Source organism: Amblyomma mixtum, chromosome 2, assembly GCF_055824585.1.
Source record: "Amblyomma mixtum isolate Tamu chromosome 2, ASM5582458v1, whole genome shotgun sequence".
Lineage (NCBI taxonomy): Eukaryota > Metazoa > Arthropoda > Arachnida > Ixodida > Ixodidae > Amblyomma > Amblyomma mixtum.
In genome coordinates, this window is record NC_143013.1 from 250,070,452 (window position 1) to 250,092,369 (window position 21,918).

The following is a 21,918-nucleotide window of genomic DNA, read 5'->3' on the forward strand; positions in this document are numbered from 1 at the left end:
AAGCATCGTTTTTTTTTTGTTAAAAAAAAAAACTTCAGTCATAACCAGCGCCGACCAAATGCGATACATCGTTGATTTCTCTCTCTTAGTTTCAAAGTCAGCCAGAATTTCCTCCGCCTCTTGCGAGGTGCGCAACACACACACTGCCGTCCCGCCTGCCCAGGCGTGTCGACATGGTGGTCGAGTGAGCACCATTACGCGATCGTACTTGCTCTACAAAGCCAGAATGCGGATCTCCGGCTGCGAGTGACCTAAGGCGCTGTTGTCGGCGATCCTTTCATTTTCTCCTTCGCGAGCGCATTCCCTTTCACTCTCACCTTCTCTCGATAGAGAGAGAAAAGCTCAGTGAACCTGTGTCGACGAAGAGATAAAGGAAGCTGTCTTCGTCTCGTGCGTGTCTAGCCAAAGAACCATCCAATGACATGGGCAGGCAGATCGAGTTGAAAAGCTTCGAGCCGCTATGCGTAGGGTCCGTTCATGGACCGCCTCTATCGCATCGAGACGGCCCCGAACAAAACGCGGAGTCGGGTCTCGGTGAAACGTAACCGCACGCGAAAGGCTGCGTTCGTCGTGCACAAGGGTGCACGAACATATATGTGTGTGTATATATACATGTATACACGAAGAGAGGACGGTGGCTTCAGCGCGGCGTGACGTAAGCGCGCGTATCTCTTTCCATCGCTGTCGGAGCTCTTCACGGCCGTCTCTTCCGGCGTTGCCGTTGTCTGCGGGCGCCTCCATCACTGTCACTCCCTGCAGCGTTGACCACGGAGTGTGCGGGGAAGGAGGCGTGCCGGCAGGAGATCCGTGAAGCGGACAGATCGGCGTGGACGCATGCTGGGCGCTGGTCATGCGTGCAAGGGAACGAGTGAAGAGCGCACTGTGCTGGTAGCGCCATTGCTTTGCGGCAATCGCTACGTCCTCGTAGACAGCCTTGATCAAAAGTCTTCGGGCCACGGAGTTCGATTTGTAGCCGTTTTAACGAAGCAGTCATAATGATGATGATGATGATGAATGGGGCAGTTATGGCACAGCCGAGGTTCCAGATCTCCGGACGAATAAGAATACTCTTATCCCTGTCCCTCAGGGCATTTCGAACTTTTAAGAGTGCAATATATGTACCCTTGAAGTTCGGAATCTATGGCTTCACGTCGTTTTATCAAGGCTGTAAATTTGAAACCCTTTAATAATATAACTTACTTTGTGAAATTCCCTCATGACTGAGTTGGTCGGAAGTTAGGAGGGAATGGGAACGCAGGCGCAGTAACTCATGGTATACACCTGAGCCGCGCTGTGAAGGAAAGGATGAAGAGGGTGAAAAAAAGGGGAGATGGAAGAAAATTCGCGTGTCACTCACACATAACGGCATGCGTGTGTAGGTCCAACCTACTTGTGCTCGCGAAAATCTGGCGCCTTCATTGGTCCGAAGCTCGGATGTTAGAAGACTGTCGCGCCACCTAGTCCATTCAGATGAAGTGTCCTGTGTTGCTCAAAGCGTGGAACGGGGGAGATAGAAAAGTCGCAGAGGCCATTAATAGCCCGGTTACAGGCGGCGCCACCATTTTCCATCTTCCAGAACGTGGCCGCGGGTTATGCCTCGAATTGCATTCGGAATTACGTAACAGGTGGAAATAACGAATTCTGATCTTATAATCCGCAGTTAAGCGCTTTCCCACTGAGCTCCTTCATCCCGAACGGAGCTGAAAGAGTACTGACCATGAGCCCATCTATCTAACTCTCCAAAAACCGTGCAGCAAAAGAGGCGCTCTGAGCACCCTCCAGAGCTGGCTGATTTTTCTAGATAATCTGTCTACTGACAGATGACGATGACGTCAACTGATGGTGTCTACAAATGATGATGATGATGATGATGCGTTCAGCTTCTCTGAAGTGCACAGCGACGGGCAGAGGCCCCGATAATGACGTCATGTATGACGGCACTACGTTTCCAGCGAATAAACGATTACTCCATGGAAGAAAACCGACGCCATCGAAGGTGAAGCTAACGATGCATTGTTTGGTGCCAACTGACGACGCGCAGCAGCATGCAGGCGTAAGGAGCGGACATCTGAAATTTCGGCAACAATGACGTCACTGCAGAGTTTCCTCGCACTCCTCCAACGTAGTGAGGAGAAGCCTAAACTTCGTCGCGGTTTTAATCGACGATTATATCACCATTTTAAATGCTAGTGCAAAAATACTTTGCATCCTTTATCTAGAAGCTTGATAGATTTGAATTCTTCAATAAGCTCGAATTCTCAAAAAACCGTTTCAGCTTCCCTTTAAGTAGTGGCTGCCACTTTTTACAGGCACAAAAACCTGTGGCATAGGAGAGGATGAGAAAAGTCGGGGAGGAAAAACTTCAGATCTGCGACTGCAAATGTTTTTAGCGGTTTTCAGGGAAGAACTAAATTTGAAGAATATCATTTCATCTATGCTGACGAACGCTACTTTCGGTTGGGTATGACGACGGCATAGCGTTGTGCGACTTAGCCATGGATGGAACTTTGTGCCCGCTTAAAGCCAAGCAGTGACTGGATCTCGGCGCTCGACCTCTCCCAGCGTTTATAAGTAGATAGCTCGAAAACTATCGGATACTGTCGATCACTTTAGCGAGTGCCCGATGTCTATTCCACCCTGATTTACCCACGATGACTGAAACAAGCCCACCGGTGTCAGATTCTGTGTGCATCGGAGCGCGCTGCATGATATCTCGCTTTCACCCGTTTTGGTAACTGCACATGCGGCGCTTGGCTGCTAAGCCCAGTTTCGCGCCTTCCAATCCCGTCCACCGCGGCCGGGATTCGAAGAAGACAAAATGCATAAACGCCCGCGTTTTGTGCGAAGTTTTGTTTCCATTTATTCCGTCGAGATGAGCTTTGCCTTATAGTCATAGAAATGCGTGCCAACGAGCATAATCGTTCTTACACTGCCTTGGTTTAGTTTAGTTTATGGGGTTTAACGTCCCAAAGCGACTAAGGCTATGAGAGACGCCGTAGTGGAGGGCTCCGGAAATTTCGACCACCTGGGGTTCTTTAACGTGCACTGACATCGCACAGTACACGGGCCTCTAGAATTTCTCCTCCAAAGAAATTCCAGCTGCCGCGGCCGGGATCGAACCCGCGTCTTTTCACTGCCTTGGTATACTGAATAGATCGAAGCACTTGTTTGTGATGTTATCGCTGCGTTGTGTTGTTCTTTTTTTTTGTGTGTGTGAAGCCCCTCGATGTGATGTCGAGGACGAATTGACTAAACCCAGGACTTCCCGGCTACGAGGCTAGCATGCAACCCATAGGCCACGACACATTTTTCTTTTTTTTATTGCCTGACCTGGCATGGTTACAGAGGGATCTTAGATACCATAGGCGACAAAACCGTGTTGTTTCTTGGTGAACGTAGGTGACCTAGTATATGCATTTCCTTACGAATGTATGCTAATGAGTAGGTTGGTCATTTTATTGGAACGAAACATAAAAATAATAAAAGGAAGTGAAATATATTTTCTCCTTCAAGGCACATAAGTAGTCTTAACTGCCCTCCGTAACTTTTCTGAGTTTTGGCTAGAGTTATCGACTCATTATAGCGTGCCACACTTTGTAATGTATGTACGTCTTCTACCGCAGTTAAAAAAAAAAATCAGTTCAATTCATGTGTGCTCGTTTCCATTTTTTGCTCCTTTCGTTTCTTTGCGTAGTCATTTTTGTTTTCACCGCGCGAAACCATCTCGCTCAACTCAGAGTTCTGGCGTACCATCAGCGTCAAACGAAACGCGAATAAAACAACCGAAGCGCCATCACAAACAACCAAACAACTGGAGAGAAAATGTAGGCAAAAGGCGTTCTTTACGTCTTCGATGTGAAAATCAACCGCTCTAATGTTCCGCCTCCTTAGTGCAATACGTCCCAGTTTTGCAATTCGCCATCCTGCTTGAGTATTTTTTTTTTTGTTGCAAACAGAGGCCGACAAAATTGACATGCCTGAAAAGCCGAGATATCTGACGTTGCGCAACTATTCACAGTCTGTCGTCCTCCTTTCCTCTCCGGTGGCTTTCAGGCAGTGTTATCGTTACAACAGCGGCTGCCGGTTTGCGTCAAGAAAAAAAGAAGGCGTACACCCCGCCCGCTCACTTGCTCTATAGCACACTGAAAACAGTGCGTATAGCCGTCCTGGTTTCAGAGGCACTCTTCTTCACCTCTCTTAAGTGCGGCAGGTGGACCACAATATTCTTCGTGCGCGTTTCCTAAGAGAGCACTTAACAACGACCGAATCTCCCTAGAACTTCGGTACACAACTAAAACCAGCAATGAATATGTTTTATGTGACTACTGGGCACACAGTACTGGTGCGCTCAAATCTGTGATGCAAGAATATTAAGATCTTAATGCATGACTCGCAGGAAAGCGATATGACGGCCGATATATTTCGACGCGCGGCATCTCTGACTGTGTACCTTTCCCGGCATACATATGATCAGGCACATGTTTAACTATTTACTCCTCTTTTCTTTATCGCAGGGCACGGCCGTTCCCAGCAGCAAGATGGAGGCGGCGTCCCTTACATTATTCTGCTTCGAAGCTGGCCGGCAGAGACAGTGTCTCATTCTACTCGGATCAAGGCATCCAAGATACGTCGACGAACATGTGATAGCTCGAGCGTGAATTTTTAACGTGTAGGTTTTCATGTTTCCTCCGAGGGCAGTCCTTTTACGTGACGATGGCGTCACGTCGGCAAAGCATATGGCCCCGGGATGAACGATGACATAGGCGAATACAGTTCAACGCCTGTGTAAGAAGAGTCTGGTGCTGCCCGCAAGGAGCAGCGATGGCGGGCTCCAACAGGCCCGAGCTGCGTCTCGCGTACCGCATCTTCGTCACCGTCAACATTCTGCTCGCCGTGTACAACATGATCTGTTTCCAGATGCCGCGAACCGACGTCAAGCCGTGCGTACTCGTCGTGTCCAATCACACGCTACAAGAGACCGCAGACTCTGCCGCCAAGGTGGCTCCGCCTCCAGCCCCGCCACAGCCGGCCAAACAAGCTGTGAACCTCGAGAAGCCGCAGTTCCAAAACAGACAGCCCCTCCAGTCGAAGCAGGCCACGACCCGAGCTCCGGACGCAGGTATCGCCCGGGGTAACGACAGCGCTGTCGTAGCCGGCAACAAGGTCAACAGCTTCTCGCCAAAGAGAAGCGACAAATACGTCATACAAGAGGACTTTATACTCTCCGACGTATCGGTGCCGTTCGACGAGAGCGTCACTCTGACGACGCAGGCTACCCACGAGTTCCTACAACACGTGCCGGTCCTCTGCTCCCGATGGCAGGGACCGGTATCCGTGGCCGTATTTGCTCCGGGCACTGACTACGCAGTGGTGATGGACAAGATCGCCTTCCTGCGCCGGTGCGACGATCCGTGCGTGAGTGCCAACGTTACGTGGCACATAGTGTACGACGTAGACCACGAGCCGCCGGCGGCAGTGGTGGTCAACTCTTCCGCCGACTTTCTCCAGTCCTGGAACGGTTCCTGCAGCTCGGACGTGATGGGGCGCGATTACATGGAGTTCCGCAAGATGCACAAGATGACCTACCCCATCAACGTTCTGCGAAACGTGGCCCGGCGCCGAGCGCGCACGCGCTACGTTCTGGCGTCGGACATCGAGCTCTATCCGAGCGCCAACATCATACCGCGCTTCTTGACGCTGGTCGCCGAGCGCCGGCGTCGAAACGCGACGGAGGCGCGGGCACCCCAGGTGTTCGTGCTGCCCATCTTCGAAGTGCAGTCCAAGCAGCGGCCGCCGCTGTCCAAGCGTGTTCTGCTGCAGATGCTGCACAACAAGACGGCCATCTTCTTCCACAAGTGGGTCTGCGACCAGTGCCAGAAGTTCCCTAAGCGCGAGGAGTGGATTGAGCGCGTTCCGGAGGACGACGACGCCCTCGACGTGCTCACCACGACAAAGCGCGACCGAACAAAGCGCTCTTGGGAGCCCATCTACATCGGCACGAACGATGACCCGTTCTATGCCGAGGAGCTGACGTGGGAAGGCAAAAGGGACAAGATGTCGCAGGTGAGTGTGGCGTAGTATATACAACTTGCACGCGTAACCGTTTACTCGATGTCAGTGTCGAGTGAACATAAGTGCACGCTCGACTTTATGTCGCCAACATCCCTCTGGGTGACACAATAACCAACGAGTGACCATGGGGGCATAATTCTGCAAGAATTTTGGGGGTTATCAAGTTACAGCGTTTCCCCTTGCAATGCGGGACTTTTCTAATAGTGCACTGTGTGTACTATGCGATGACCTGGTGATTGCATTGATTTGGTAGTGATGCCAGGACAGGTACTAGGACGATCATGGTAAATCTTGAGACAGTGGAAGGCAAAACACTCACGGAACACAGATACAACTTTTTCAAGTGCTTGAGGAAGTGACCAAAACCAAGGTGGTCATCGCAGAGTTTGAAACTGAGCGATTCTCACTGACGTGAAGTACGCTATAGCTAGCATAACGCAGAGCCTATTCAAATGATATCTGACCATGACTCAATAGCGTAGTTATATCACTGCACCTGCAAGGATAGACCGCTGTGTATCGAAGAAGTTAATCAGTTGTACAAACCTGCCGGGTATTTCGGGGAAGGCGATCACTTATTTTTAAAAATAAGGTTTTTCAGGTACACAGATTTTTGCGGTATAGTAATAGCAGTGTTGGTGGACGTCAAAAAACAGGTGAATCATGTAAACTTGTAAAGTTACTAACTTAATTCTTATAGCTAACTTTTAACTATTACCTATAGACACCTGATTGCAATTAGGCATTTGTAGCCGGCCGTTAGTAATAGCCCTATCGTTTTTTAGAATTTCGAAAACGCGATTACCCTCGGCGCTGTGGCTCGACAGATTTGGCTTTGTCGACTAGTTACGAGCACTGTAGGGGTTGCTTTGCGTGCATGGGTTTCGAAAGCGCATGTATTTTGGCACGATGAAGCCAACTTTTATCGCGCCACAGCGGCGAGGGCAATCGCGTTTTCGAAATTCTAAACTGATATGACTATCACTAACAGCCGACTGCAAGTCTCTAACTGCAATCAGGTGCCTATCGGTACTATTAGAATGTAGTAATCGCGATATCAGTTAACATGACTCGCGTTTTTTTTTTACGTTCGCCAACACTGACCTTGCTATTGTAATAAGGGAGTAATTACTCATTGACATCCACCCGAGCGCAGCCATACGGCTACAAAGGAAAGCTATACAGCTTTCTCAGAAACTTCGTAGTTATAGAAAAATTCGCCCTGGTCCGCGGATCGAACCCGGGACCACCGCTTCACTGGAGCAGTCGCTCTACCAATAGAGCTAACCGGACGGCAAGCTTATGATAGGGCGAGAGCGAATTGATCAATAACTCGAAGTGGGAACAGTGTTGACCAAATGTTTAGGGGAAACCCCGAAGGTGGAGTAGATTTGTAATAAGGGAGTAATTACTCATTGACATCCACCCGAGCGCAGCCATACGGCTACAAACGAAAGCTGTACAGCTTTCTCAGAAACTTCGTAGTTAAAGCGACTGCTCCGGTGAAGCGGTGGTCCCGGGTTCGATCCCCGGACCAGGACGAATTTTTCTTTAACTACGAAGTTTCTGAGAAAGCTGTATAGCTTTCCTTTGTAGCCGTATGGCTGCGCTCGGGTGGATGTCAATGAGTAATTACTCCCTTATTACACATCTACTCCACCTTGGGGTTTCCCCTAAACATTTGGTCAACACTGACCTTGCTATTGCGCAAAAATCTGCTCTTTGGCTCAAAAACCCTATTTTTAAAAGTTAGTGACTACCTTTCCTGAAACGCCTGGTATAGCTGTGTCTACAGTATCGAGAGTTGTGCTCTGAACTCGATGCCCGTCCTCTCCCAATGTTGCCAGAGCTACGAGTTGTGCCTACGGGGCTACGACTTCCACATCCTGGACAACGCCTTCCTCGTGCATGCGCCGGGCATCAAGACCATCATCGCCAGCGAGGAGCGGCGCAGGGTGCCCTACGTGAAAGTGAACAACGCGCACCACGCGCGCATCATGAACAGCCTCAAGTCTCGGTACCCGACGCTTTCCAAGGACTGCTAAGTTTCGCCCTTGAGTGTGTCCGCGTGCGTGTGTGAATGCGTGTATGTGCTTCGGTAGCCTCTTGTAATATATGCCTCTATACAGTATATAAAACATTTCCGCCCGTCTTTGCAACTTTGCGTCTTTGTGGCGATTTTCACCCGATTACACGAGCCCATGCTTCCTCGGGCTTCAAAAAGAAAAATGTTCGAACAAGTGGCAAGAAAAGGTGAGTTTTCGGGACACAAGGAAACCAAATGAAATGGGCGGTACTCCTAGAAATTTGTGGACGCGAACAAACAAAACACAGAGAAGAAACCACAGGACAAGCGCCTTTTTCTCAACTAGTTTTTAATGGGAAGGCAACAAACACTTAAATACTTGTCCTGTGGTTTCTTCTCTGTGTTTTGTTTCTTCGCGCCCAAAAATTCCATCATGAACAACCTACAACTAGCCCAGCTTTCCATTCTTTTGTACTCCTAGAAAGCAGCCTGTTTCGGAGATCATGCTAATCACGTGTCTTGAAAACGGATCACGCCGGGAAAGAAACTTCGAAGAGTTGTTCCTCCAAGCACTGTAAGTATCATATGCGCCTTTGTTTATCTTTTATATCTCTGATAATCTTCATACCGGGTTATTGTGCTCTATGAATCGTTTCTTCAGAGAATGAGCTTCGGCATCGGCGTAATTATCGACTCGATCGGACCGATACTGCTGCAGATCGCTCCGGTCTCGGACAGTATTGACGAAGAATGAGCTGACGCAAGCGTCTGTGTGCACGGAGGGAAGGTGCACGGCTTTGTGACGACTCACGAGGCCGGGAAAGTGCTGAAATGGCTGAGTAAATGAAAAACCAGGTATCGAAAAAGGCATAGCCGACATAACTGATGTTTTCGTTTCAGTTCAGTCAGGCATGTTTCATGTTAAAGTTTCCAGGCGCTAAGCCAGGGTAATCATGCCGGCCTGCACAATTTCGAACCTATTTAGAGTTTTTGAAATAGTTGGTGGTTTAAAGTTCCTAACAGCATATTTATTCTGAATATTGGACAAATGTGGGATGCAGATTAAGAACTTCAGCAACGGAAGGAACGACTCTCAAGTTATGGCAGCGATGACAAATGGTGCCAGTGGCTCTCTAATGTTCATTGCATGTGCTGTCGAATCAAAGTCATTTAAGCGGTGACGCCATTTCATTAAGCAATTCCGGAGAGAATATATCCGACACGCATTTGGTCTGATCAGTTATTTATATTAATGCCTCCAATGAAAATATAGTAGGGCTACACTGTAAGTTTTGAAAAAAAAAAAATAAGTGCTGAATACGCCAACTTTCCACTATTATTTTGAAGCATGCGAATCACAGTCATTAGTGATATCACAGCCGATGGAGTTGGTTAAATTTTTCCAATCATTTTGAAAATAGTGGCAGCATAGACAGGAGACGTTAATTTGTCAATTCATTTTTTCTCCCTATTTGTGCATTATTATTATTCTAGCAACCTGCATGTGAAGCTGAAATTCTCAACTTGGGAGTGAAAAGTGGTAAATGTGTATTAAAACGGGTGCTATTTCATCTATTACATTCTTAATTACTCTTGATAAAGAAAATAGTGAGTGACTACGAACTAGAAAGACAAGTTTGCTGTGCATCGTCTGCTCCTCTGTCGAAATTTGCGGCCGATAAAACTTTAACGGCGTGATAATTGTGTACACTTCAACATTCGTAACCCCGCCCGTTTAGTGCACCGACTGCGGAAAAAATCAGCGTACAAAGTATCCTGGAGGGAAAATAGCATCGATACACACCTTTATAAAGCGAAGCGTGGCCATGAACCACAGCCCAATAACGTATTAATAGTGCAAAATATCTTGGCCTGAATGAAAAAATAATAAAGCTGTGTATTCAACTAGAGATAAGTACGTTTCCTTAAAGAAACATTGCACAAAATCTTTCCTGAATTTACACAGCCGTGTACTAAATGTGAAGCAACTGAAATAGTTAGAGAGGATCAATGCGACTGATGCGACAGAATATGCGTTAGCATTAATGTTTCCACCGAACAGAGCATCGTCTGCCGCTGACGGGTGTGATTCAGTCCGTGAATCGCCATGTGACAGCGCCGTACCCCCTCTCCCCTACCCGTCTCCTGGACTGGAGGGGAGTATTTCCCTCTCTCTAACATTGCCCCTGCCAACCGAGGCTTCAGACGGATGGACGGACGTACAGAGGTTTCCAACATGGGGCTTCAAATGCTAATGCCTTAAACCAAAAGTAATTTTAGGACCGTTGAACCAAAGTGCTATTTATTCGCTCTAAACAGCGAGTAACTCCGACCCAGTGTATTGTTTTTAAGAGTACAGCTTGTTTATAATGCTTCTCAATTATATTTAAGGGCTCAATACCGGAGTCTCGCGGAGAAAATTGTGAACACACGTCGGGTGATGCGTTACGTGACTTCACTTTGAAGAAAAATACTTACGGTAATCGGCCGCCGGCTGCCGCGACCCGTATTGCCTGCAGAGTGAGTAAACATGTTACTTTACACAAGCCACCACATGTTAAGCTGCATTGCTTGAAGCAAAGCAAAGCTTGTACAGCAAAGCAACGAGCACATGAACCGTGAGCGGGTCTGCCGTACTTGCCCCACCGCCCGAATTCATCTCTGTAGCCGCTCTTATTCGTGCGGACACGACTAAAACAAGTAGAAAATATTTTTTATCTTAGTCTCAATGTGGCATTTGCAAACACCACAGCATGCAGACAACCGCCTGCATCTCCCTTAGCTTTTTCGGCACTATCCGGGAGATGGCGCAAGTGGTCGGCGGAGAAACTCCAGCGCAGATTCCCTATCACCGCCATATCGGACGCCGGGTACCCGGTACGAAGGTAGCAAGGGTTAGCCCTAAAGTTACAGAAGAACTCAGCTTTAATCTTATAGAAGCGCATTGCGGTGAAAGCTTTACCATGATCAATAGACTCCTGGATCCACGTTTCTTTGCAGTGCAAGTCATGCAGTGAAGTTTACCTTCAAAACGAGACGCACGTCGACCCGATCATATGCATTATTTGGCGTTCCTCCCCAGGCAAAAGGAATTACGCCAATGCAAACTGCTTTATGCGGTTATCTCTGAAGCCCTGCCTAATCCATCTGTCCAAGTGCAAAAACGCACTACTGTCGTCTGTACTGTGTATACGCCTCATTCTTCCACCAATCATGGTTCAACCTCCAATAAATCACTTGTCAGAAACGCATATGTTCGTCTTCGTGTTTTTCTTCGTCTTGTAGTTTGCGCTAAATAAGGTGAATATGATGTCAGAACACCATCCCAGCAGTTAACTATTGTGAAGTGTTTTCATTCCGTTTTCGAGCCCTGCTAAAGGGCTTAAAGGGCTTAATAAGTCAAAAGAGTGCCATCTCCTGCGGCTCCAAACCATGATATACACCAGCCCAAATAAACTATCGACCCGGAATCATTTCCGACACAATAGAAATACTGTGGGCAAAAAAAAAAAACTGGAAAGATACACAAGCTCCGCCTTAAGGGTGTGACGCGATAGCGTAATGGGTTAATTCCCATATATCCAAAGGTCATTCTCTACGTACATAGATCCCTGGGTCAGCGGTTAAGCGTTGCGCCACCGTCCTGCAATGACAGGGGCTCGCAGCGGTGTGTCCTGAGCGGCTACGAATCATTATTAATTCAACTGCCACCTGCCACGGTGGGCAGTTTGCTCGCTATCCAGTGGGCAGGGTGTGATGGCGCCACAAGGCCACGTGACTAGGTGGCCCACCTGACTCCTGAGTTGCTCTCTGGGGACCGCCTGCCAGAGCCGTGCCGGTGATTTTCTGGACGATGGTGCCTTTATAATGCTATCGCGCTAGTATTCCATCCCTGCAGGGTTACATGGTATGTACGACGCCTGCGCACCAGGAGTGACCGGCGGTATGGAGGGCGCCCCGGCGATCACGATTGGCCCACCGATGTAGAAGCGATGGCCATTAATCGACTGAAGGTCTCTGCAGAATCCATTGAAGTCCTCAAGATGAGTGAGCGTTGCTGGAAAGTTCGGGGGTGGTTATCTCTGTCGCACTGGAAGGGGACTGGCGGATATGTGGTTTAGTAACAAGAAGTACAGCGCCCGCCAACTTGGGTGCACGCGCAAGACGTAACCATCAGCGTGCTTTTTGTAGCGAGAGCTGCACTACGCCAGCTCTTCGAGCCTTCAGCGTGGCACCCCTTGAGCTCCGTGGCGGCGCCGTGGCCTTGAGCCGGTTGGTCACGTGGTGCGGAGCAGCTGCTGCTGCCGGCGGCGCGGCGCGCCGGCGAAACCTAGCGGCAACAGCTGTGCGCATGCGCCGTGTCGAGTGGGGAGGGATGTGGAGATGGGGAGAGGTGTCGCAGCTGTATAAGTAGGCGGCTCGGCGGAGCTCTCGCGTCACTCCAGGTTTAACCAGAGCTAAACCACAGCCAATTTGTAAAGATTGTTTGTAGCGCCCTCCTTTAATTGGCTGTGCCTTAGAGCATGGCCAAAGCGTGCTCGCACGAGAAAGAAAATAAACACGGCGCGGTGCTGCAGCTCGTGAAGCCACGGCAAGCTGTTCTATTCTTGACGAGATCCGAGTCAGCTGCTCGTTTCTTCGCTCCTTAGGCATTGCCTGCAGTTTCATTATCTCAAACAACTACACTAAAGAGCAAGCACGACTGCAGCTGTCCGTTCGTGTGGCGAAGTTCAATTGCCGGATAGCCGCTGGTCAAACCATACGGATCGGGTCTATCGAGAAAGCGCGTCAACGTAGCCCCCCATCACTTGCAGAGAAGCTCTCCGTCCTCATGATTCTTCGGTCCGCAGAGAGCCATTATCGGTCAACAGAAAACGGCGTGCTGCAGTGAATGACGGCTCCAATTAGGGCACCGTATCGAGAGATTGCTTGCATGTGGGCTCTGCGCAGTCCTAAAATGTCCCTAAAAAATAAAGTTGCCTGTATCATTCATTGCATCCCTATTGATTCCCTGCACATGACCAATCGGAACACGAGCGTGCCCAATGCCTGGTAGTTCGGTAGCTTTGCATTACAGATGTGTTATGCGGCGAAGCGCTGCGTCGCGTTTGAAACCGAAAAAATAAAAACTACAATTACTGAAATTAATATTAAAAGAAACTTCAGCAGCCCCTTCACATTATTGTGCGTTAGAGGAGACAAGTCCTCTCAGAATGCAGCCAGCTCTCCCCACAGCTTATGAATCAAAATGTACGCTCAAAAGCCCTTGGAAGATGGCCGAAAGACTACCATGCGTACACCGAGAGCGGAGTCTAGATAACAGATGCTCTGTTAAATTCGAGCCTAAATGTAAAGATTAGAGCGAAGAATTTCGAAAAAAAATGGCATAGGTTTAGCTCTGGTTAAACCTGGTTGTGTTGAGAAAGCAACGGCTGCCTGGCTACGCTTAGGAGGAGGAGGATGTAGAAGAGGAAAGGCAGGGAGGTTAACCGAAAGAATAATCGGTTTGCTACCCTACACGGGGGGGGGGGGGGGGGGGGAGAGAGGAGTGAGGGGATGAAAAAAAGAAAGAGAAAGGAGAGTAACAGAAAACTGAAAGGGTGGAAGAGCGGGCTAGTTGGTAGTTCATCTTGAGGAAAAACACAGCGCACTCCTAAGACACGGACAAAGACACAGCGCTGTATCGTCTTGCCTTTCTTTGTCCGTGTCTTAGGAGTGCGCTGTGTTTTTGCGCAAGAAAATTGAAGTCACTCTAAAACGTCACTGTTCGTTAAAGTCACAGCCTATCGTGCAGGCCAGAAGTTCTCAAGAAGCGGAGCAGTGCCTTGCAGGCCTTCTCCGCCGACGACCGCCGCGGCCAGTGGCCGAGAATGTTCATTTCCGTGAGTGGGCGTGGGTCTAGGCGCTCCAGCGCACGGCTGAGAGACTGCCTTTCGGTGGTGTAGGCAGGGCAGTCACAAAGAATGTGTGTTATGGTCTCATCATGCCCGCAGATGGAACATGCAGGACTATCAGTCATACCGATTAAGAATGAGTAGTGGTTGGCAAGGGCGTCCGCAGAATTTTTTGCAGGGGGGGGCCCCATTGGTTGTTGGCGCCGGAAGGGGGGGGGGGGGGGCATGTTCGTAGCAAAAGGCACTATTTGCGGAGTAAATTTATTTATTTATATATAAATAAAAAATAAGTGAAATACACACATGAAAGAAAAATTACAAACAGCAAATTAAAGCGTGGCTAGGAGAGATACATTGGAGTTTATTAACGAAGAAACAATTAAAATTAATAAAAATGCAAAAAGATACTGTCACTTCGTGGAGAAGAGTGCTCAGTCTTGCTGCATACGGGTTCTCGACTCACCCGGATTGATGACCAGCACACAGCACAATATGTTCTCAAACACGCAACTACAGTCACTCAGTCAGTATTCCATGAACAGCAACTGTAGGCGCCTCGGATTTTTCTGGGCGAATTGCGTGATTACACGGGTGATAAATTCATTTCTGTGCTTCATTACACGTTCTCGGTGCACACTCATCACACACATTGATTGGAAAAACGGTTGAACGCGTAAGTTGAAAACAAAAGATGACTATATATACAACGAAAACTTGTTTACAAGATAAATGCACGCTCGCAACTTCATACACCTCGCTCCATCTTGCTCGCGCATCCGCACAGTCGAGCGACCGCACACACACTGCTCGCCGCTCGTCGTTTTCTCGTCTGCTGTCTTGGTTGTTCTCAGCTTCGTTGACAACCGGCTAATAAAAACACCGAAGCACGAACACAGAGGCGCGCGCACGTGCAAGGGCTTACTAGCCGCTATATCCCCGAATGCGCACTTTGGGGGTGAAAGGAACGCCGCGCGACTTCCGAGGGGAAGGGACACTCGCCACTCCGGTCGGAAAATTTGTTTTTGTGTTTTTTATGGGGTTCAGAGCCCCAAAACGACTCAGGCTATGAGGGACGGAGTAGTACAGAGTTCCGGATAATGTCGACCACCTGGGTGTCTTTACCATGCGCTGACATCGCACAGTACATGGGCGCTATTGTGATTTGAGGCCCAGCCAGAGGTGACAGGCGAGCCAGGCAGGCGCCATCGGGCTGCGTTGACCAAAGGCGCTGGTTTTCGGAGAAGACGCAAGGAACGCTGGTGTGGGGGCGCCTCTGGAGACTGCGTCGCCGTGAACAAAAGCAACTGCTAATCCCCTTTGCCGAAGATTCTGAAAGCGGCGCCTCTACCGAACTGCGCTCTCCCGTGGATCGCAGGAGACAGTGAGCGGCGGCGGCGCCAACTCATCGCCCGCTTGGCCCTGAACAGCCCGACAAAGCGGGGGTGGACACGGCTGATTTGTCCTTCCCTCCGTGTCGCTATCTCTCTAGAGATCAAAGAAACAGACACCCATCTCAAGACGGCTCGAAACACAAGCTCGCCGGTGCCGCTCCTTCAGCGGAGCTAACGATGGCGTGGTTTGAAAACGGGCGAACGGCGCGCGCCCGGACGCGGCATTTCGCAGATGTGACCCAAAGCGTGGAAGCGGGGCTGCTTTTACCCTTTTGGCTGAGCGCACCACCGCCCCTGGCGTGCGGCCATCACTCACGGTTCGAGTGAGTGATTTTCCAGGGGGGTGCAGCCGCCCCCCCTTGCCCCCCCCCCCCCCTCCGGACGCCCATGGTGGTTGGTGAAAGCTACACCAAGCCAGAGGCGACACAGCAAAGTTTCTTCTCGTCGTGGTAGGCCTGATGGTAGCCGGAGCTTCAGATCTGGGTCCAAGGATTGTAAACGGGAATTGCAAAATTGGCCGGAATTCCACGCGGCAAGCGTGATGTCCCGCGCAAGTGCGCGAAGCCTGCTCGCTGCGTCCGATCTCGAAATGGGGATCGACACAAAATCGCCGTCGTCGTGAGCAGTTCGCGAGACCTCATCCGCGCGGTGATTGCCTGCCGCTATGCCCCGTATCCATTGGTAGATAATGTCATGTCCTTTGTTGATGGCAGAGTGATGTAGTTGTCGAATTTCTGCGACCAGTTGTTCATGGGCTCCACGGCGAAGAGCAGCTTGTAAGCCTTGGAGGGCAGCTTTCGAATCGGTAAAAATAGACCACCGCTGAGGGCGCTGCTGATTGATGTATTCAATGGCGACACGAAGAGCGGTGAGTTCTGCACCCGTCGAAGAAGTGCGGTGACCTGTCCTAACTCTAATCTCTGTAGTGCTTGCGGGTATGACGACGGAGCCAGAAGAAGTGATAGGGTGTACTGAGCCGTCGGTGTAAACGTGCACCCGGTTTGCATGGTTCTCATGTAAATATTCAAGGGTGACTTGTTGTAGTTCTGTCGGCGATAAGTCTATCTTCTTCCTGATTCCAGGTATCGAAAGAAGCACACGGGGATTGTGCAGGCTCCAAAGTGGCGAGGACGGTCTAGAGGCGGGTGTAAACTGGGACGGCAGAATGGCGGGATGTGCGTCAATAATGTCTGTAAACGATGTGCGCGGCCTGGTAATAGGAAGACTGGCAAGATGGTGAGAGGGAACCCGGGAAATGTGGGCTACGCTTAGGATTCGCTTGTTGTTAGGCGTTTAGGCGTTTTGGTTAAGCTGTGTTGTTTATACACAAAGAAGACACATAGCTAAACATTGGTTACAACTTTACACCAATGAATACGCTTCGATGTTCAGTAAAGTAGTATGTCTTGGCTTCTACTGCATTGATGACGCAGTTTGTTTCTGCAAACGAAGCGAGCGCCGGAGGCGCCATCTGGCGAAGCGCGGCGGCGGCAGCTACTCTGGTTGCTAGGCGACGGCTCAAGGTCATTTGTGGAGTCGCCGCCACGGCGAAACTGCGGCCACGCTGAAGAGGCAAAACGGTGGGCGCAGTGTTGCTTTCGCAACAAAATGACTGCGGCTTAGCTCAGCAAACCTTTGTTATGCAAGCGAAAGTCACGCTTGCATAACCAGCGTGAAGTCATGCTGCGGCATATTGCCGCAGTGCCGCGTGTCTGCCCCAACGTTGCGCTAACGCATGCAGACCACATTTTTCTCTCACCACAACCACCACGCACCTCAAAGCATTACTGAGGCGTCCACGGACCCAGGGAGCCAGTTATGCGTCCTTCTTTTTCTCAAAATCATCGGAGTCTAGAACGTTAACGCCTACGCCAATGAACACAGTGAACGGCGACTGCCTATAGCTTCAGTGCCGCGTTTCTGCCACAACGTTCGACTGAGGCGTCCACTCTCCCAGGGGGCCAGTTATGCGCCTTTCCTCTGTTTTCGAAGCTTCCGCTCTTCATGGGTTTCGGCTGCCCATTTAGCGCGTTTACGCTCCCAATCGATTGCTCAATCCCTCGCACGGTTCGCAATGTCGATCGGATGATCTGACTCGGCCCAACGTCTGCGAGTACCCACTCTCGAGGACGTCGGCTCCGTCTGACTTGCTTCGTTCATAGCGAGACACTGCATAGGCAGCGCGCAGCGGTCTCGGCGAGCTGGTGCGAGTCACGTGCTACGTCACGTGGTTACTTACGCAGCTCCGCTCCACTTCCGCTGGGCTAGGAAAGCTTTCGCTCTAAAATTAGCCGACAAATGTGCGTTAGCAGTACTGGTTGTACATTTGGCTGCTACTGTGGTCGCCTTCCGGCTGCTTTTTTTTATTTGCATATCACCGTTTCGTTACAGTGCTGCGTGGCTTCTCGTAGGTGAGAGCGTCTAGAGGATGATAGTGAGTGAATTTTCTTTTTTTATTATTTGGTCGCGGGAATTGGTGTTAGGCGTAAGGCCTTCTGACAGCTGAAGGTGGGTGGTTGAGGGTGGGCGAGCTTCTGTAGGGTCAAGGTGGGTTTATTGGTGGTGAGTGGAGAACTGTGGACTGTGCAGGTGGGTGGGTAGTGGTTAGAGACTTTTTGGGAGGTGAATGGGGGTTGTCTGGTGGTGGGTGATGGGTCGGGTTAATTGGAGAGATATGGGAGAGGCATTTGTCCTGTAGTGTGCGTGAGGATGATGGTGATAGAGGGCAGAGGTGGACTAGTAGTCGGCGGAGGCCTCCTAGGCTACCAGAAACAGCTCCCGTGACGGAAGCACTAAACTAAGCAAATAAATAAATCAATAAATTCGATGAAAAGGAAAACTGGAGGGGACACTTGCGCTTCTCCTAAAAGGTATGACACGAGAGCGTTAATGATTTGATGCTCACACATCCGGAACTGGTCCATCGCTACTTAACATTCATGGGTCCCTGAAAGTTCTCGTACTCCTCCTGGCGCAGTGGTGCAGCGGTTAAGCGATGCGCCACTGCCCTGCGGTGGCAGGCACTGCCAACGGTTGGGCTTGCGCGACCGAAGAAGTGCGCGACTGCCACCTGCCAGGGTGGGCAGTTTGCTCAAAATGCGGTAAGCACGTTGTGATGACGTCACAAGGCCACGTGTCCTAGGTGGCCCACATGGCTCCTTAAGTTGTTTCTCTGCAGATTTTTCACTCAAGGCCAGGGACGCCGCCACTTTTCTGCGACACGGGGCCCTTAACGCATCGCGTTAAGAAGCTATCAATGGTGCAGTGCAAAATAAGAAAGGAAGAAACCAGACAGGAATCATTTTATGATTATTTAAGACGCAGTTACCAACTGTTCGAATTGGAAGCAAGATCACGATGTGTTGCAACGCGGTGTTACTTTAGAAAAAATGCAGAACATAATATTAATAATAATAATAGGTTATGATCATTGGGATTTAACGTCCCGAAGCAACTCAGGCTATGAGAGACGCCGTAGTGAAGGGCTACGGAAATTTCGACCACCTGGTGTTCTTTAACATGCGCTGACATCGTACAGCACACGGGCCTCTAGAATTTCGCCTCCATCGAAATTCGGCCCATTTACCCTTCCCATACGTATGGCAGTGATGGGCCCCAGACGAAAATCTGCAGTTGAGCAGCTTGAGAGTGTCTGGGGCCCTACAAACAAAAGATACCCTTGGGGAGAGCGAGAGAAATAAAACAAAACAAAAAGGCACTACAGACGAAACGCGATCACACACACAGCTGAAAACGTAACAGATGCACCTCAGAATAGTGCGTCTAAATATCTCCATAAAGGACACCAAGAACACGCTCGAGGCAAATTCTCGTAGCAGTACGAAATACACAAAAATATGCAAGTCAGCACAGAGCAGAGGACACTCAGCTGTGATAAAAAAGTAAAACTTTAAATCCTTAAGGGAAAGAGAATAAATGTTGCTTTCATTTTTTCTGATATTCATTGAGCATATGTGGTAATAAGAACTGCAATGCTTATATGCCATATTTATAGTTCTAGTGCGCGGAACAGCCCATTTATCAGAGCCCGTAATACTCTCCACTTTCCAGTTTAGGCGTTAGTTCGTCAAGAACTCAGAAAAGCCGAGACATGGCTAAGAAAATAAAACAGTACAGGAACAGCGAACCTGAAGTGCGCCTGAAGTGCGAACAGCGGGTGGCAGGTATTATATCCGCCCGACAGGGAATTCAAGATTCAGCAGTCTGAGAACAGCGTGACGAAGCCACCCGCTAGCTATTGACATCTGTTTCTTTTTGTGAGCAGAGCAATTTCAGCGCATCTGCCCAACACAAAATCATTTCACCGCAGTTACACTCCATTGCAGTAGTATCTTCCTGGGCGTAATCGTCACTGCATGCCAGCGAACGCACGCTTTTCCACACTGTCCCTTTCTGTAATCTTTATTCTAATTTTTTTTCTCTCAAGTACCTTTGCCGCTGCAAGAAGCCCGCTTTTCCTATATCTTATCTGCAACGCGTGGAACAAAGAACGATCGAAATCGGACAAGCCTAGAGACCTTGTGTGTGTGTGTTTTATTTATTTATTTTTATTTTTCTGATTTTCATAAATTTATTACATTATTTTATTTTTTCTCTCTTGCACTCAGTGCAAAGTTGAACCATTACGTGCGTTCCATGCGAATTTTCACATAAGGCCATCGTCCTGTCTTCGATCTCCCAGCTAACAGGTCCCCTGGCAACTAATGATTTTGTGTCCCTATAAATGAACTTGCTTTTTGGCGACTGGGGCCTCAAGGCAGGTTGCTCTGCTTTGTGAAGTAATTGTGGCAAGGTGCATCAGCATAGTTGGGTCGTTTATTTAGCTTGTCTGAAATGCTGCAATGGCCTGGTGGATATCCATGAATCAGCCGCGGTGCCATGGGCACGCAACACATTTTTAGCATCGGGAAAGCTGATCTTATTCCAACTTTGATATGCAATATTGCTTGCGCACGAAACTAGCAGACCTCCAGTGCTTTGTGTGAGGGGGCCGCTTCCATTCATGCTAGTGTTGCAGCCGCACACAGGACATTCCGATTTATTCATTACTGTTTCCATCACTCGTGGTGGCCAAGCAGTGTCAGGTTGCTCCTGTAATGCACTTGCAAAATGACATTTTGGCTTGTGCTGGCCATTTTATAGTATTAAAGGAATGTACACATACAGCAATTTGCAAAAGGTTACCAATTGTGAGCATATATCCGTAGCCAATATAGCTCTGTGCATAATATACACGAGGAGGTTTAAGTCCTTTTAGCAACCAGGGCAGCTCACATGATCTACTCGAACAGCCAAACTTGTGGAGTTTCTTTCAGGGTATTCAAATGGTCCGTTAAGTGGCAGCAGAGTAATATGACTGCAGATGGCGCCAACTTAAGTGCATTGATCCGTAATCCATTCCAGTGCATGTTACTCTGAAGTTCGCTGGGTAGGCAGAGTTGGAAAAGCAGGGTGTGCATGTCGGGACACGAGATATCGGAACCATAGGTGCACCGAAGGAAATGGCCATGAAACTTGCAGCTGGGATGCTCTCTACATGAGCATGGTAGTTTTAGTAAGGTGAACAAGTGTTTGCAGTATAGTTAATTGGCTGACGGCAAGTATGTTCGCGTTAGGTGCATTGTAAATATACTTTTCTCATGTCTCCCATGGAGTTTCGTGGATTCTTTGTTCTCGATCCGTTAGATTTCGAATTTTCCGACCCAAAACGTTCGGGGCCTGAGATAGCTACAGCATCTTTTAACAGCTACAGCTGCTAAAAGATGTAACAGATTTCTCTAAGGGGGTTGCAACATGAAGTCATTATATTACCGTTATCATCAAGTTACACGCATAAGAAAAGTACCATTTGCTGCTGTTGACTGAGGAGAGTAAACTAGCGCCACTTGTTCGCATTTGCCTTCGTCTTTAGTGCCGTCTTTTTTTTGCTCTGAGCAAAATGAACACGTACCAACTCGCCCAAATTTCTGCTTTACTCAACTAGCGTCACGTCTCGGTTCGTGGTCTCACTAAGCACGTGAGATTGCTAACAATGTCAGTACACGAGACGGCCAAGAGTAGCGCATGAGCCGTGGCCTCCGAGACCGGGCACGAAGGCCGGGTTTCTGACCCCATCTTCTATGGCTGAACCTGCCTGGGCCCTGTCATGCGCCCAGTCTCCGAGGATGTGCATGAGCATTACTAATGTCGCCACGCGAACGGACCGCATCGCGACGCTGTACTCGCTATCCCGCACAGACCAATCGTGGCAGCGTAGTACAAGACCAACACAATGGATAATGATGATATGATCACACATAGTGACTGGCACGTTTTCGTTCCATGGTGAATATCATGTCTTTTTCTTGGTGGTATTTCATGATTGTGCGTGTCACGCATTAGCTCCATCCTACATCATAATCCCTTTCATCGCGACAGTGTTAAGGCTGTTCAGCTGAGATCCTGACTCCATCCGCGCAAGACAATGAGGATTGGTCGGAAAGGTAGTGACGTCACAAGTGGAGCGGTAGATTTG

At 49.2% G+C, this 21,918-nt stretch overlaps 1 protein-coding gene across 3 annotated transcripts in view; it reads left to right on the forward strand.

Moving 5' to 3' along the window:
* Window positions 1–8,231, forward strand: part of LOC149363468 (beta-1,4-glucuronyltransferase 1-like) — a 79,486-nt gene extending 71,255 nt beyond the window's left edge. For all 3 annotated transcript variants that reach the window (XM_089573484.1, XM_089573485.1, XM_089573483.1), the window contains exons 2-3: window positions 4,515–6,063; window positions 7,920–8,231. In XM_089573484.1, the coding sequence (XP_089429610.1) occupies window positions 4,822–6,063; window positions 7,920–8,117 (1,440 nt within the window). In that variant the 5' untranslated portion in view covers window positions 4,515–4,821 and the 3' untranslated portion in view covers window positions 8,118–8,231. The remainder of the gene's footprint in view (window positions 1–4,514; window positions 6,064–7,919) is intronic.
* The last annotated feature ends 13,687 nt before the right edge of the window (window positions 8,232–21,918 follow it).